The following is a 13,622-nucleotide window of genomic DNA, read 5'->3' on the forward strand; positions in this document are numbered from 1 at the left end:
ATACTTACTATGATAAAAGATAATCCAGAGTTAGGTAAGCAGATATAGAACCATTAAATAGAGAAGAACAGATGCATTAGCAGAATTCAGATTGAAATTGGAAAGGGAGTAGTAGAGAGAACATTTGAGCACAGATTGCATAAAAGTAAGGGATTCAGCCTTACAACCCTGGGCAAAGGAAATTGTAAATAGTTCAAAATGTGATAGTGAGCCTGTCTTCAACAACAGTCTGAAAGAAAGCCAGAGTAGTGGGTAAAATAAGAAGACTGGGGGATGGAAGCAAAATAAACTTAAAGATCAAGAGTATGAAGGTCCTAGCTGGCAGTTGTAAAGAATTCCTTTCTTTTAGTGTAAACAGTGAACCTTCATAGATTTTTTAGTAAATGGGAAATATGCTCTGGTTTTTGTTTTAAAAGGATCCTCCTGACTTTTCACTGGAGACTAGAGTTATGCTGGCCAAGAGTAAGGTCAATGAGTCCAGGAGATAGATTAAGGTGACTTGGACTAGGTTCATAGTAAAATAATGTTAGATAGCAGATTTGGCTCTATATTTACATTCTTAAGACCACTTCTTAGAAGATTTGGGCCTCAGGTAAGATAGATGTTCAATTGATGTATGATTCATTAATGGTTTGAAGATTTCTTTGTTATTATTCCTGATGAAGTTCACTGTTGTCTTGAGTCAAGGGCAGAGATACTGCCAATAGATTTATGAGCATACACTCTGAGGTCTCACTCCTTTGAAACCTATTTCATACCACTTAAGCATATATTTAATAATGACAATCCTAAAGACAAAACAAATGCCATGAGCAAAGTGATTATTTTTCTATTTTAGTGCTAGGGGGATTAAATAATACTCAGTAGTATCATATGTACAGAGTCAAAGAAAATACCCAAATGAAAATAAAGGAATGGTGGCTTATGAGAGAGGTTTAATAAAAGGGCATGCTAGGTAAAGGGTTGAGTTTTCCATCAATTTGATGACATTGCAGCAAAACATTACTGCAATTGGTCCAAGACAGCCATGGATCAGACAAACTCTGAAAGTTAATTTTTATTACAAAAGCTCTTAAAATTCTACTTATATCTCCTAATGTAACAGTTTGGTACACAGAAATGTGTATTATGTCTTATTAATGACATTTGGAAGCAAATCTTTTATGCTAATGAAAACACTATGAATATTATAAGCTATGTCTCTGAGCCTGCTGGAGGTGGTGTGTGCCTTTAATTCCAGCACTCAGGAGGCAGAGTCAGGCAGATATCTATGAGTTTGAGGTCAGCCTGGTCTACAGAGCAAGTTCCAGGACAGCCAAGGCTAAACAGAGAAACCCTGGCTTGAAAATCAAAACCAAACAAATATCCCCAAACAAAGAAAAAGCTACATCTCTAAAAAAAAATATTTTCCCGATATTTATCCTGTGGTATATATAAACCCTTTATTTGTCTGCTTGTATTATTTGATATTTATTTAATTTTGTATGTAAGTTTATATTTCTTTAATATTTTCTAAAAATCTATCTGTTGGCTATTGAAATTGAATTCTTATATAGGGTGTTGTATTCATGTGTCATTTAAAGACAACATCCACAAACTGAAATAAACTGTATTTTGAGTCTTTGGTATTTCATTTTCTCTTTTTTAAGCCCTGGGTGTCTTGGAACTCACTCTGTAGTCCAGTCCCGCCTCTGCCTTTGGAGTGCTGGAATTAAAGGCGAGAACAATCACCACCCAGCTATTCTTTTCATTTTAAAATAATTGTACTGTCCTACAGTTGCTGTTCTAACAGCAACTAATGGGTTTCAATGATATTTTTTTCTTAGAAATAAAAGTCCTGTGTTAACCAAGTCACAAAGTGTGTCAAGGCACCTTTAATACTTTAAACCATGTAAAGCTATTATCGTAACCTACCTCCAAAATAAAACTGAAATGCAGGATTTATAAATATAAAAATGCACGTGACTTTAAATGCACTTAATATGTAAAGCTATGTAACTAAAAGGCTGCATTTATCAAGATAATGAGTTCACAAGATACAATTTTCAGCATTGGTGACACATTGCAAGTGAGCTATCTATTTACTAATACTGACCTCTCACCAGTGATGATGAATATCCATCCATATTGCCCACTAACAAGTATAGGAAATTATATATTTTTCTTCTTCACTAGTGCCTCTGCATCTCTGAGAGCAGTAACCAGCACTTATTATGCACTCAGTGTACTTCTCTTGAATGGAAATCTGATGCATCCAGGCATTTATTTTGTGGTATGAGAGGATATATATAGGATAAAAGTGTTAAGCAAATAAGCATCTTTTAGAGAATTACATGGACTTTAGCTAAATTTCTATATTGTGTTACTCAGTGATATATAACATTTTGTTCTATTTTTTTTGTCCTAAAAACACCCCACAACCTCAAAACATTTATTTTTTAGTAAATGAATCATATTACTTAAAGTAGGATCAAGTGTAGTGTTTAATAAGAAAAGGATGCAACTTTATTTTTTATTTAATTTCTGGTTTTTTGTTTCATTTTTTTCTTTTTTATTATTTTATTTTATTTTACAAAATAATTTAATTCTACATATCAGCCACGGATTCCCTTGTTCTCCCCCGTCCCCTTCCCCCCAGCCCACCCCCCACCCCAGCCCCCAGCCCCACCTCCTCCAGGGCAAAGACTCCCCTGAGGACTGAGATCAACCTGGTAGACTCAGTCCAGGCAGGTCCAGTCCCCTCCTCCCAGACTGAGCCAAACGACCTTGTATAAGCCCCAGGTTTCAAACAGCCAACTCATGCAATGAGCACAGGACCCGGTCCCACTGCCTGGATGCCTCCCAAACAGATCAAGCCAATCAACTGTCTCACCTATTCAGAGGGCCTGATCCAGTTGGGGGCCCATCAGCCATTGGTTCATAGTTCATGTGTTTCCATTTGTTTGGCTATTTGTCCCTGTGTGTTATCCAAACTTCTTTCATTTTTGTATTGGTTCTTTGAGAATTTCCTACAGTATGTCTTATTTATATTCATCCTCTTTTCACAACCCCTTCAAGATATATTCTCTTTATCTTTTCATCCAACTTGTGGTCCCCTACACACACACACACACACACACACACACACACACACACACACACACACACATTCACAATCTGTGCTGCCCATATACTCTTGAATGTGGCTTTCTAATGAAGCATGGCTGACCCACCTGGCACCACATTCTTTTTTTTTAACTCTATTAATTTTACATCCTGACAGCAGCTTCCCTCCCTCCTCTCTTTCCACTCCCTCCCCCTCCTTCCCCACATTCCCTCCATCCACCCCTCCTCCATATTGGCTCAGAAAGGGGCAGGCCTCCCATGGGATTCAGCAAAGCATGGCATTTCAAGCTGCCATAAGACCAAGCACCTCCTCCTGTATTCAGGCTGAGCAAGGCAGTCCAGCATGAGGAATAGGTTCCCAAGAGTCAGGCAAAGCATCAGGGACAGCCCCTGCTCCCATTGCCTGGAATCCCACAAGTAGACCAAGTTACACAATTGCCACATATATGCAGAGGGCCTAGGTCAATTCCATGCAGGCTCCCTGGTTGTTGGTTCAGACTCTGTAAGTTCCCATGAGCCAGGCTAGTGGTCTCTGTGGGTTTTCCTGCTATGTTCCTGACCCCTTTGTTTCCTACAATCCCTCTACCCTCTCCTCAGCTGGACTCCCTGAACAAGCCCAATGTTTGACCTTATGTCTCTGCATCTGCTTCCATCAGTCATGGAGGAAGGCTTTCCAAACAGGCAGCACATTCTTAGGGAAAACTGACACCCAGCAGCAACTGTTTTTCAGATAGGTTGAGACTTCCCATACACCTCCCTCTCCATGCTAGGATTTGAATTCATTTTCCCAACTTTATCGTTGGAATGGGAAACACATTTTTCAAATCATGAGCTTAGACCCATGACTTACCTAAGCATAATGAATATCTTGTTAAAGAATGATTTATTTCATCAGTATGATTTTCCCTTTCTTCCCCTTTGGAGGTTTAACTTTACACTTTGTTATTTGATTTTTATTTTTTTTCTTTATGAAATTGAAAATTTAGTTTGTGGAGTTTTCCCTGCTTACATCTATAAGCATAAATATGCTAACACCACCAATAGTATCCAACTGAGCCTTATGAAGTGTCATTATGTCAGTCAATGTGTTCAAAATGTGGTTATTTTATTTAGTTACTCGAGTACAGTTACTTTCCACAAGTATGATTATTTCTGAAAGTCAAAGCATATTTTACAAAAAAACAAGGACTTTCCCCCCTAAAATAAGATATGAGCACCAAGTACTCTCAATTCCCACATTTTACTGGTCAAGCCTTAGGCAAAACCATAAAGGTGCTTTCCCAAGAACTTTTTGCTTTCTTAACTTCTCTCTTTTTCACACATTAACTCTTGCTTTCATTCTCTCACTTTTTCCCCCTTGGGAGGTTTTTAAATTGTTATTTTTTTTTAATTTATGCACATAGATTTAGAACAATTATATGAAAGAGTGGTTTTATTTGTTTGTTTTCTGTGTGAAACATTTAAATATATCTCTTATATCTTGATATCATGAATTATTTAAACAATTGTTATATGTGTGGGTTAAACATATTTGGTGACTAAGTGCAAGTCACCAAAATGTGTCAGTGTAGCATGAAGGAAAGAAATAAAAGCACTTCCCTTTGGAGTCATTTATGAAGAATGAGTCCAGATATTTTTTGTTGTTGTTGTTTTTGTTTTTTGTTTTTGTTTTTTGTGAGGTTTTCTGTTTGTTTGTTTTTTTGTTTTTTTGTTTCTGTTTTTTCAAGACAGGGTTTCTCTGTGTAGCTTTGTGCCTTTCCTGGAACTCGCTTTGGAGACCAGGCTAGCCTCTGCCTCCCGAGTGCTGGGATTAAAGGCGTACGCCACCACTGCCCGGCCAGTACAGATTTGAACTCTCTACTTTACTTTCCCTGTGTCTTCAGTGGTCTGTCTGTTGCATGACTTTGAATCTATGCCTGTCTGTAGTGTCTTGTGAATCTGTCCTGGTAGCTTTATCTGTGCCTGTTCTGTGACTGTGTGTGGATCTGTTTGTGTGGATCTGTCCCTGTCAATGGGCTTTGCCCTTTAGTGAACAACACAGAAAGCATCACTTGAAGAGGGAATGAGGCATACTTTACAGAAATCTTTAATATAGTTTTACAAAGGATTAAGTCACTGTCTCCACCTGATCCAGACAACAGGTAGTGCTACAAACATCAGTCAATATCTCTAAATGGATGCTTTCAGCGTTCATGGTAAATTTTAGAAGATTGCTTTCAACATCTGTTTTTGCTGCAAATGATACACTTACATTGTTGTATATGGAAAAGTACATAAATTAAGATTGGAGCTATGCATTAACTTATATTGTAAAAGATGATTACATGGGAAATCCTAGGCAAATAATGTTAATTGTTAGAGTCTTCTTTTAGAGGCAGCTTAAACAAACAGTCTGAGTACACAGTAGGATAGCAGTCTTATATCTTACATGACCCTGCCTGTGAGGTCCAGCAAAACTTCTCATGGCTTAGAATGTGAAATATTTTTATTTTCATCATAATGTGTGGCCATGGATATAATTTCACCAAATCTACTTACTCTCTTTGAAAACAAACATTTATTTATTGCAATTTAGTATCAAATATTTTGTGTAGCTCTGATAACATTTTAGATTGTATGCTAAATATATTTGAATTTTCTTGGTTATTCATAACAGATTATCAATTTTAATAACAATAACAAGACAATCATGATGACATATTTAAATGTAATAAACATATAAAGTGAGCAGAGGACAGAAAATATTCTCCCCTTGTTTTTTGTTTCCATCACTTTGCTATGACCAGAGATTTTTTTGTTTTGTTTTGCCTGTTTTCCTTGCACTTTTTTTTTTGCTTTAGACTTTTTCTCCATTAAATCTACCTGTCCCAATTTGGTCCGTTATGCAAGATTTTTAAAGCATAGTCTGCTGCTAATCTTTGGGAAACATAGTTTTCCATATGTCCATCTTTCAAGTAAAAGAAAAACATTTGCTCCCACACACGTCTCCTTTGTCATGTGTTCCTGTCAGAATTTTCTACAAAATAATTTAGACAATATGTACAGCTTAATCATAAACGTACCTATCATGGACAGTGGAATTGTTTTTCATTTGTTTGAACTAGAAACATTTAGCTTGCAGAACACTTTGAGTAATAATGTTCCTGTTTTTACAGTATCATTTTTGTCCTTGACGTTCTATGGCATCTGGGAGACATGAGCAAATAGAATTCAGAATGAAAGGCTTTGTTTACCTCTTAGGTACGTGAGGAACTGTGGAGAAACCTTAGGGAAAATTTGGCAGAACATGCAGACGTGCTTTCTTGCCACCACTTCCTTTTTAAAGGTGAAATAACCAAGGGAAGTAAAGTAAAGAAGCCAAGAGTTACCTGACCAGATCACAGTATCCTCGACAATCAGGATGGTTATCTTCAACAGCTAAAGAACACTTTAAGATATAATTCCATCCTAAATGGATTTTCATAAACAAGTTCAACATTTTTATTTTGTCTACAAATCTATTTATTTATATTTTACAGATTTATAATCCATTTATTATGCATAAGAACTTTAAATTTATATATTATTTATATTAATATTAGTTGCTATAAGAACTGTGCTTATCATTCTAAAAGCCAAGAGAAAAACACTATATGACCTTTATGTTTAAGTAATTTGTGACATGATTAATTATACATGTCAGTGTTCAACACACAATTTAGAAAGTAATAAAGGGAAAGGAGATAATCTAACATGAAATGTACATTATAAGTTTTAAATGTTAACTTAATACAAAGCAATGTAAAATTAGAACCTAAGAATACGATGCATCAAGGAAGAATACTTGCATTAAGCTTTGGAGACCATAGGCTTTGAACAATATTAACAGCTTAAATGTTTTTTTCAAAAGAATAATGTTCTAAGCAATTTAGTTCTAATAACTCATTTGTTCATCACAATAACCTCATGGGGAAGTCACTGCTATTACATTCATATTATCATAGAGAAGCCAAGATTTCTAGCAGTTAGGTAATTTGCCCATGTAATGTAGTCAGTCATTAAATAGTATTGTTGTGAGACTTATCCTGCTTGTTTTCTTACACTTAAATCTCCATTCTATTTCATATAATTTAATTTTTTGAGAATTTCACTCATGAATACTGAATTTGCATCAAATTCTCCTCCTGTGCCCCCACCCATTCTCAACTTCAGAAGCCAATATAATTTCTAAGTGTAGTGTAGAGGCTTATCCTTATACCCACAGATAAGCCTTCATTAAAGTCTATACTTAACTGCTGTATTAGACAAACTTTTGATACAAAAAATGCTCTTCTGGTTAAAAACATTAGTAAAGATATTTTAAAAGTTGTATATTAGAAAGGTAAGTTGGAGGAATAATAAAAAATTATCCTCTCAAAAACTGAAGTGTTTTTATGGAAACACATGGATGCAAACTGTGGACTCAGTGATTTTTTTGTCTCTAAAAGATTGATTTAAAATTACTACAAATCTTAACATTATTATTGATGAATTTTGTGAGGCAAAACTTTAAAATGTTAGAGTTGAATGGGGACAAGAAAAAATAAAGAGATGAAAGGGTTTCTCCTGTTTTTCCAAGCTAATTTAAAGACTCTACCTTTGTACAATTCTTTCTGTTCAAAAGATTTTGAAGTGGTTTTTCCAGACATATGTTTCTGGCTAGCTAGTTAAATGCTCTAATTGGTTGAGGGAGGAATTCTGTAAGATAACATAGTACCGCTATTGCTGAATTTCTATCAATTCATAGACTGAAATCTCTCCCTATTTTAATCAGAGTTACTGAAGCATAGTTACACATTAGCGAGTTACTTGTTCTACATGAAGGACACCTCTCCTGTTGGTCCTCATTAGTGATAGATATATTTTACTGGTTTGGGTTCTTACCTACTCCTTTTCTTATTTTACTATCTCAATATGCCATGTGTTTAAGTGATACATAAATAAAAGAATTGACTAACATTTCCTCATAGGTGACTTTAGCAGATAAAAGGGCTGGGAACAAAACAACAGGGGCGTACACAGATATTATAAACAGGTGTTTAAAAAATCCCATCGGCAAGGCAGGTGTGGCACATGCCTTCAATCCCAGTGAGGCAGAGGCAGGGGGATCTCTAAGTTCAAGGACAGCCTGGTCTACAGAGCCAGTTCCAGGACAGCTAGGGATACCCAGAGAAACCCTGTCTCTAAAAGCCAAGAAAAAACAATCCATGAAGGGGCTTGAGATGTGGCTCTGCGATTAAGAGCACTAATCATTCTTCCAGAAGACCAGAGTTGTATTCCCAGCTCCCACATGGTGGTTAAAAACTGTCTGGAACTTTAGTTTTGAGAATATACCAACATTTTCTGCCTTTTACAGGTACTGCACACACAATTTTCACAAATATACATGCAGACAAAACACCTATACAAATGAAATAAAAAGAAATAAATTTTTCTTTAAATTCACCAAAAAAGTGAATTACACATGCTTCTTGGCATTAGTTGCCATTGCTATGAAACATTCAGAGAAAGGAAAACTGGAAAGCAATTTCAGCATTTTTTAAAACATCAAGTTCAATATACTTACATAAGTACTGAGGTTTATACCCAGTACTTTGGACATTGTATCCCAGCATCCTAACTAACACTGAGCTACATTTCTAGCCCCATTTAGACCTGAATCTTTAAAATATGTAAGTCACATTTAGGATAAGAAATACTGAAATAACAATTTCATATTTGCTTAAATTTTAATGTATGTCTTCATATATCTGTAACTTTACATTGCATTTTAAAATATACCTTCTTCTGAGTAAGAGAACTAAAATTTTTATAAGTAAATATTTTATTGTTAAAAGCAAACTTTAGTAATTAGATTTATGTTTTATATACAATTGGCTCTTTTAAAATCTTCATATGATAATAAATACCTCAGAAATGTGTTTTACAGTCTAATTGATATTAGAAAACAAAAGAATGAAGATGCCCATGAATTTTCCACAATAGCCTTTTATTAATTGAGTGCTGAAGCTTCATTGTTGGCTAAACTACATTTTATATTTTGGATCAGGGAGCTGGCCATTTATTTTCATGACTATGGGGAAAGGGAAACAGAAATTAGATTACTTAAAATGTAAGAAATACTAGGATATTTCATGATATTCCAGGTAGAAAACTGTGCTGTAGGTAAGGAAAAATCATTTAAATATTCAGGCAATTTGTTTTAAAGATTTTTTCATCAAAATCAAGAGTAAGTTCAATGTAACAGGTACTATTATCTCCTGCTTTTGGTTATGTTTCCATAGTATCCTCTTACATTCATATGAATAACTTTGCCATACAGTGTGGAAGAAGCAGACACTCTAGTCAAACACTCTTACAGAAAGAAAATTAGTGTTACTATACATTAAGTGGCAGAAATACTAAATTATAGAGATCCACCTATTATCAGAGAGAACATAAAATGGTTAAATGAAGAGTTGCTGGAGACCTTTGTTTTTAACATAATTTGCTGGCAAATAAATTCGTTGTTTAGGTTACTAGATATAGTGTCTGCAATCTCCTATTTATCTCCCTTTTTAGCCTACAAGGATGCATATTCCATAAACTTGAATAAGCAATGTACTTCAGTCTTATAATATCTGTGTACAGTTCTTTGAAATGTATTTTTTCTGAAATATTCATTTTTAAAGTATTACATACCTCAAAATCAAGGCCTATATTAATATGTCCATGCCATTAATGATTCTGTTAAATGTGGTTTAACAGATAACCACAGCAGAGTGGCACATTAATTCAAATTTTTTACTTTATTACCTGTATTTTGTCTTCCTTCTATGAAATTTATTTCACTGTATATTTTTATATCTTCATAATATATTCATCAGAGTATTGTTGAACTTATATAATACTGTGAAACAGACTTGAATCAATGTCTAATAGTTCACAATATTAATTATTAAACGTGGATTATTTAATTCATGAACAAGTACCTTCTAGAAATTTGATTTTCCTTTTCCATTTTATATTTAAAATCTTCACTTACAAGTAGAGTGACTTAAAAACATACATCAATTATAATCTGGAAATGAGGGAGTCAATTTTTCAGTACCTCTCAAAATTAAAAAGGGTGTTGAAAAAAACTGAGTACTTTATCATTTTGACATCATAATTTCAGATAAGGTAAGAAACTATTCAGGAAGCAAAAACATAAATTTTACAAGGGATTTTCCTTCACCATAGCAACTATAGACACTATGGTTTCATTTGGGGGGGTTGGGGTAAAAAACTATAAAGATCACTTATTTCTAGACTAACTAAAATTATCAAAACTATAAGAGGTTTTGTATTTTAATATAAACTCTGGAGAATGTTAATTTTATCTTTGGTGCTAATATTACTTTTGTGTATGGCATGCCTAGGGGATGATATTATGTTTAGGGACTTTGAAAAATATTCTCTTGACTTCAGCCAATTTTTTCACTCTTCTCTGGGAATTCAGGAAGAACCGATTATCTGATATCCAGGTAGTGTGACATCTCCTGTCCCAGTTTCTGCTTTTCTCATTTTAGAACGTTTTACTGCCTTTGAATACTAGGATAGTTCACGACTTGCTTCTAAGCACTCATACAATTTTCCGGAGAACTGAAAGTTAGGCTATATCAAGAAATTTTCAAGCTCAAATCCCCAGATAATGTATTTATCATGTGTGGTTGTGCTTGCTTGCACACATGCACTCATGTGATTAGGAGTACACATACAAGCTTATACATCCCATTAAACCAGAACCAGATAATTTTGTATGCTGGTGTGTAAGATCCTTTTATTCTTATTTGAATTTAGCCTTTATAGGTGCTTAGAGCTATGTGCTTTAAGCATTTGGGCTACCAAAATATAGGCAAGTGTGATCAGTTGTCTAATGTGAATTCAAAGAATCAACTTTCTTTTAAAAAGTAATAGAAAGCTTACCAGACTTTTGATTCTTGTTGATGGCTCAATAGCTAAGTGAAAAAGATATCAATGACTTGTAGAATCAGAAGTTGCATCTTGTAAGTGCTGTTGAATTCAAGTTGTTCAGGTCAGACAAATTTGCAGAAGCAGCAGTGAAATCATGTTGGTGTAAATTCCTGGCACATGACATAGTCAGGTTATTGCAGCATCTCTAAACATACTGAAGGCTCAGAGCCACAAACATAGAGGTCCTGTTGAAACTAACAAAAGTAAAGACAGACTGTAGGAGACACACTGGGTATAGTGATTTTTTAGGGTTGATAGTAGATAATAAATCCACTCTATCCTCTTAAAACATTTTTTTATAACTTCTGTTATATTGTCAACTTCGTTTTTATAAAATATAAACTTTTAGTCAATAAATACACACCTCGTGAAAATAAATCCAACTAAATATTCCATTTTTACTGAAAGATGACAGTGCCTTTAATGAGATATTATCAGAACTAATCTTTGGGCAAACTGATCTCCTCATTCCAGCTTTACTCCTAAAGGGATCCATCCTCATGCAACCTTGCATGTGTTCTCTTAAAATCTTCCTCTAGCCATGTAACCATCTCTTATGCAATTAAAACACAGCATATTTCTGTGATTACCATTTCTGTAAGTAAAAGTGGTGGAAGAGAGTTTTGGTGTGAATTTTAAAGATGAGTAAATTCACAGGCTATTTCTGTGTTATCACGCCCTCCTTTCCCTCATATGTCACTACCTTATGTGTCAGATATGGCCTTTTACCTCAGAGTTCAGTTGAGGTGTTGAACAAATAAGTAAATTTCCCATCATAGGGTACTTATGCAGTTGAAGAGAATAGCTTATCATTACTAAGAAAACCCTAACTTGAAACGAATTCATACCACTCATGATATATTCTATACATCTTTGAGCGGATATATAAGACTATAAGCAAAAGTTGATTTCATTTTAATTTTAGAGCTCCATTTAGAACATTTGCTTATAATTTACATGATCTATATTCTTACCAGGTTGTACAGCTTAATTTTCATAATTCATAATTTACAAAGTCACACTTCACTCTTAGCTACTGAATTAAACACAGTTTTCAGATTGAGATTCAAAACCCATTATTATATGCCTCTAAGCTCTCTACCACAGGCCATTTTCCCACAGTTCTTTATATTTTATAAAATCAGTTGCTTCTGTTTGTTACCTCTTTTTCTAAATGTTACATATGGGCTAAATGCCTTTCCTGCTTCTGCTACTTGAATACCACCCCACATTTCACATTCTTCATGACCAAATGAGACATCAGTCCTTCTCCAAACTTCTAGAAAACATTAGAGAAAGAGTGAAAATGACCAAAGTACTAGAGTAAGTATACTTGGGCTCTGGTCAGCATTCAACAGAAAAAGACAGAAGAGAAGCAAAATGAAATGTTGTGCCTTTCTGAATCAGGACTGAGAAAAGTAGACAGACACAACTGAACCTTAGAGTGGATCTGGAGTGGCTGTGTTGAAGAACATGGATTCTAGCAAAGATAACTATGTCATCTCTTGAAAAAGATAATTATTTCTCCTATCTCTTTAAGCATAGCTTAAAGATCTGTCTTCCTGAGAGGTAGTCACTTGGCCAAGTGATTGGCCAGGACAACAGCATTTAAAGTTTTGATTTTAAAATCAGTTTTTTTTATTAATTTATGTGTGTATGTGTGTGCTTTAATGAGTATATGTGCACCATATGTATGAAGAAGCCTCCAGAGGCAGGAAGGCAGCATCAAACCCCCAGGAACTAGAGCTGACCTGTCAAGAAGGGATGCTACTGAGGCAGCATACTGCCAACAAATTAAGTTCTGTCTAGATTTCAGAGCACATGCCTTGGATAAAAATCTGAGTTTGAATATCAGTATCTTTTACAAGATATTGTAAGTCATAAGTACTAATGGAAAGTCATTTGGGCACAAATGGAAATTTATGAAAACACCAACAAGTACACTCTAGTATTGACATAAGATAAGGATACAGAGAGGAGACAGTGATTCTGTAGACATGAAAATAGAAAATCCAAAATATCTTAAATCAAATGAAGGCAATTTTAAGCTGTAGGGTGAAATCAATTATACTGGAATAAAGACAATAAAGACTCATTTGATTTAGGCATATTCAACTATAGAAAATAAAGACTAATATGAGTAAAGTCAGTGATTTAGAATTGCGAAACTATTTCTTCTAGGACTATGTCTCCTTTTTTACTTTCTAGAGAAAGTTGATTTATTTTTTATGATACATATTTTTCATTATTACAGAATATAAAAGACAATCTGAAACAAATCTCAGGTCGGATTGATGTTATTCACAAGAAGAAGACAGCAGCCTTGCAAAGTGCCACCTCTGTGGAAAGGGTGAAGCTACAGGAAGCAGTGTCACAGCTGGATTTCCAGTGGGAAAAAGTTAATAGAATGTACAAGGAACGGCAAGGGTAGGTAGCATTTTAATTGTCCTGAAAGGTTATATCTCACTTTTCAAGAAACTCTAAAATCATTCAAACAGTTTCCA

The 13,622-nt window shown here is 34.7% G+C and overlaps 1 protein-coding gene across 8 annotated transcripts in view; it reads left to right on the top strand.

Annotated features, from left to right (window-relative positions):
- Positions 1-13,622, top strand: part of Dmd (dystrophin) — a 2,209,767-nt gene that overhangs the window by 1,047,935 nt on the left and 1,148,210 nt on the right. For all 8 annotated transcript variants that reach the window (XM_028881805.2, XM_037198928.1, XM_037198927.1 and 5 more), the window contains one exon: positions 13,373-13,545. In XM_028881805.2, coding sequence (XP_028737638.1) covers positions 13,373-13,545 — 173 coding nt within the window. The remainder of the gene's footprint in view (positions 1-13,372; positions 13,546-13,622) is intronic.

Source organism: Peromyscus leucopus, chromosome X (genome assembly GCF_004664715.2).
Source record: "Peromyscus leucopus breed LL Stock chromosome X, UCI_PerLeu_2.1, whole genome shotgun sequence".
In the NCBI taxonomy this organism is placed as follows: domain Eukaryota; kingdom Metazoa; phylum Chordata; class Mammalia; order Rodentia; family Cricetidae; genus Peromyscus; species Peromyscus leucopus.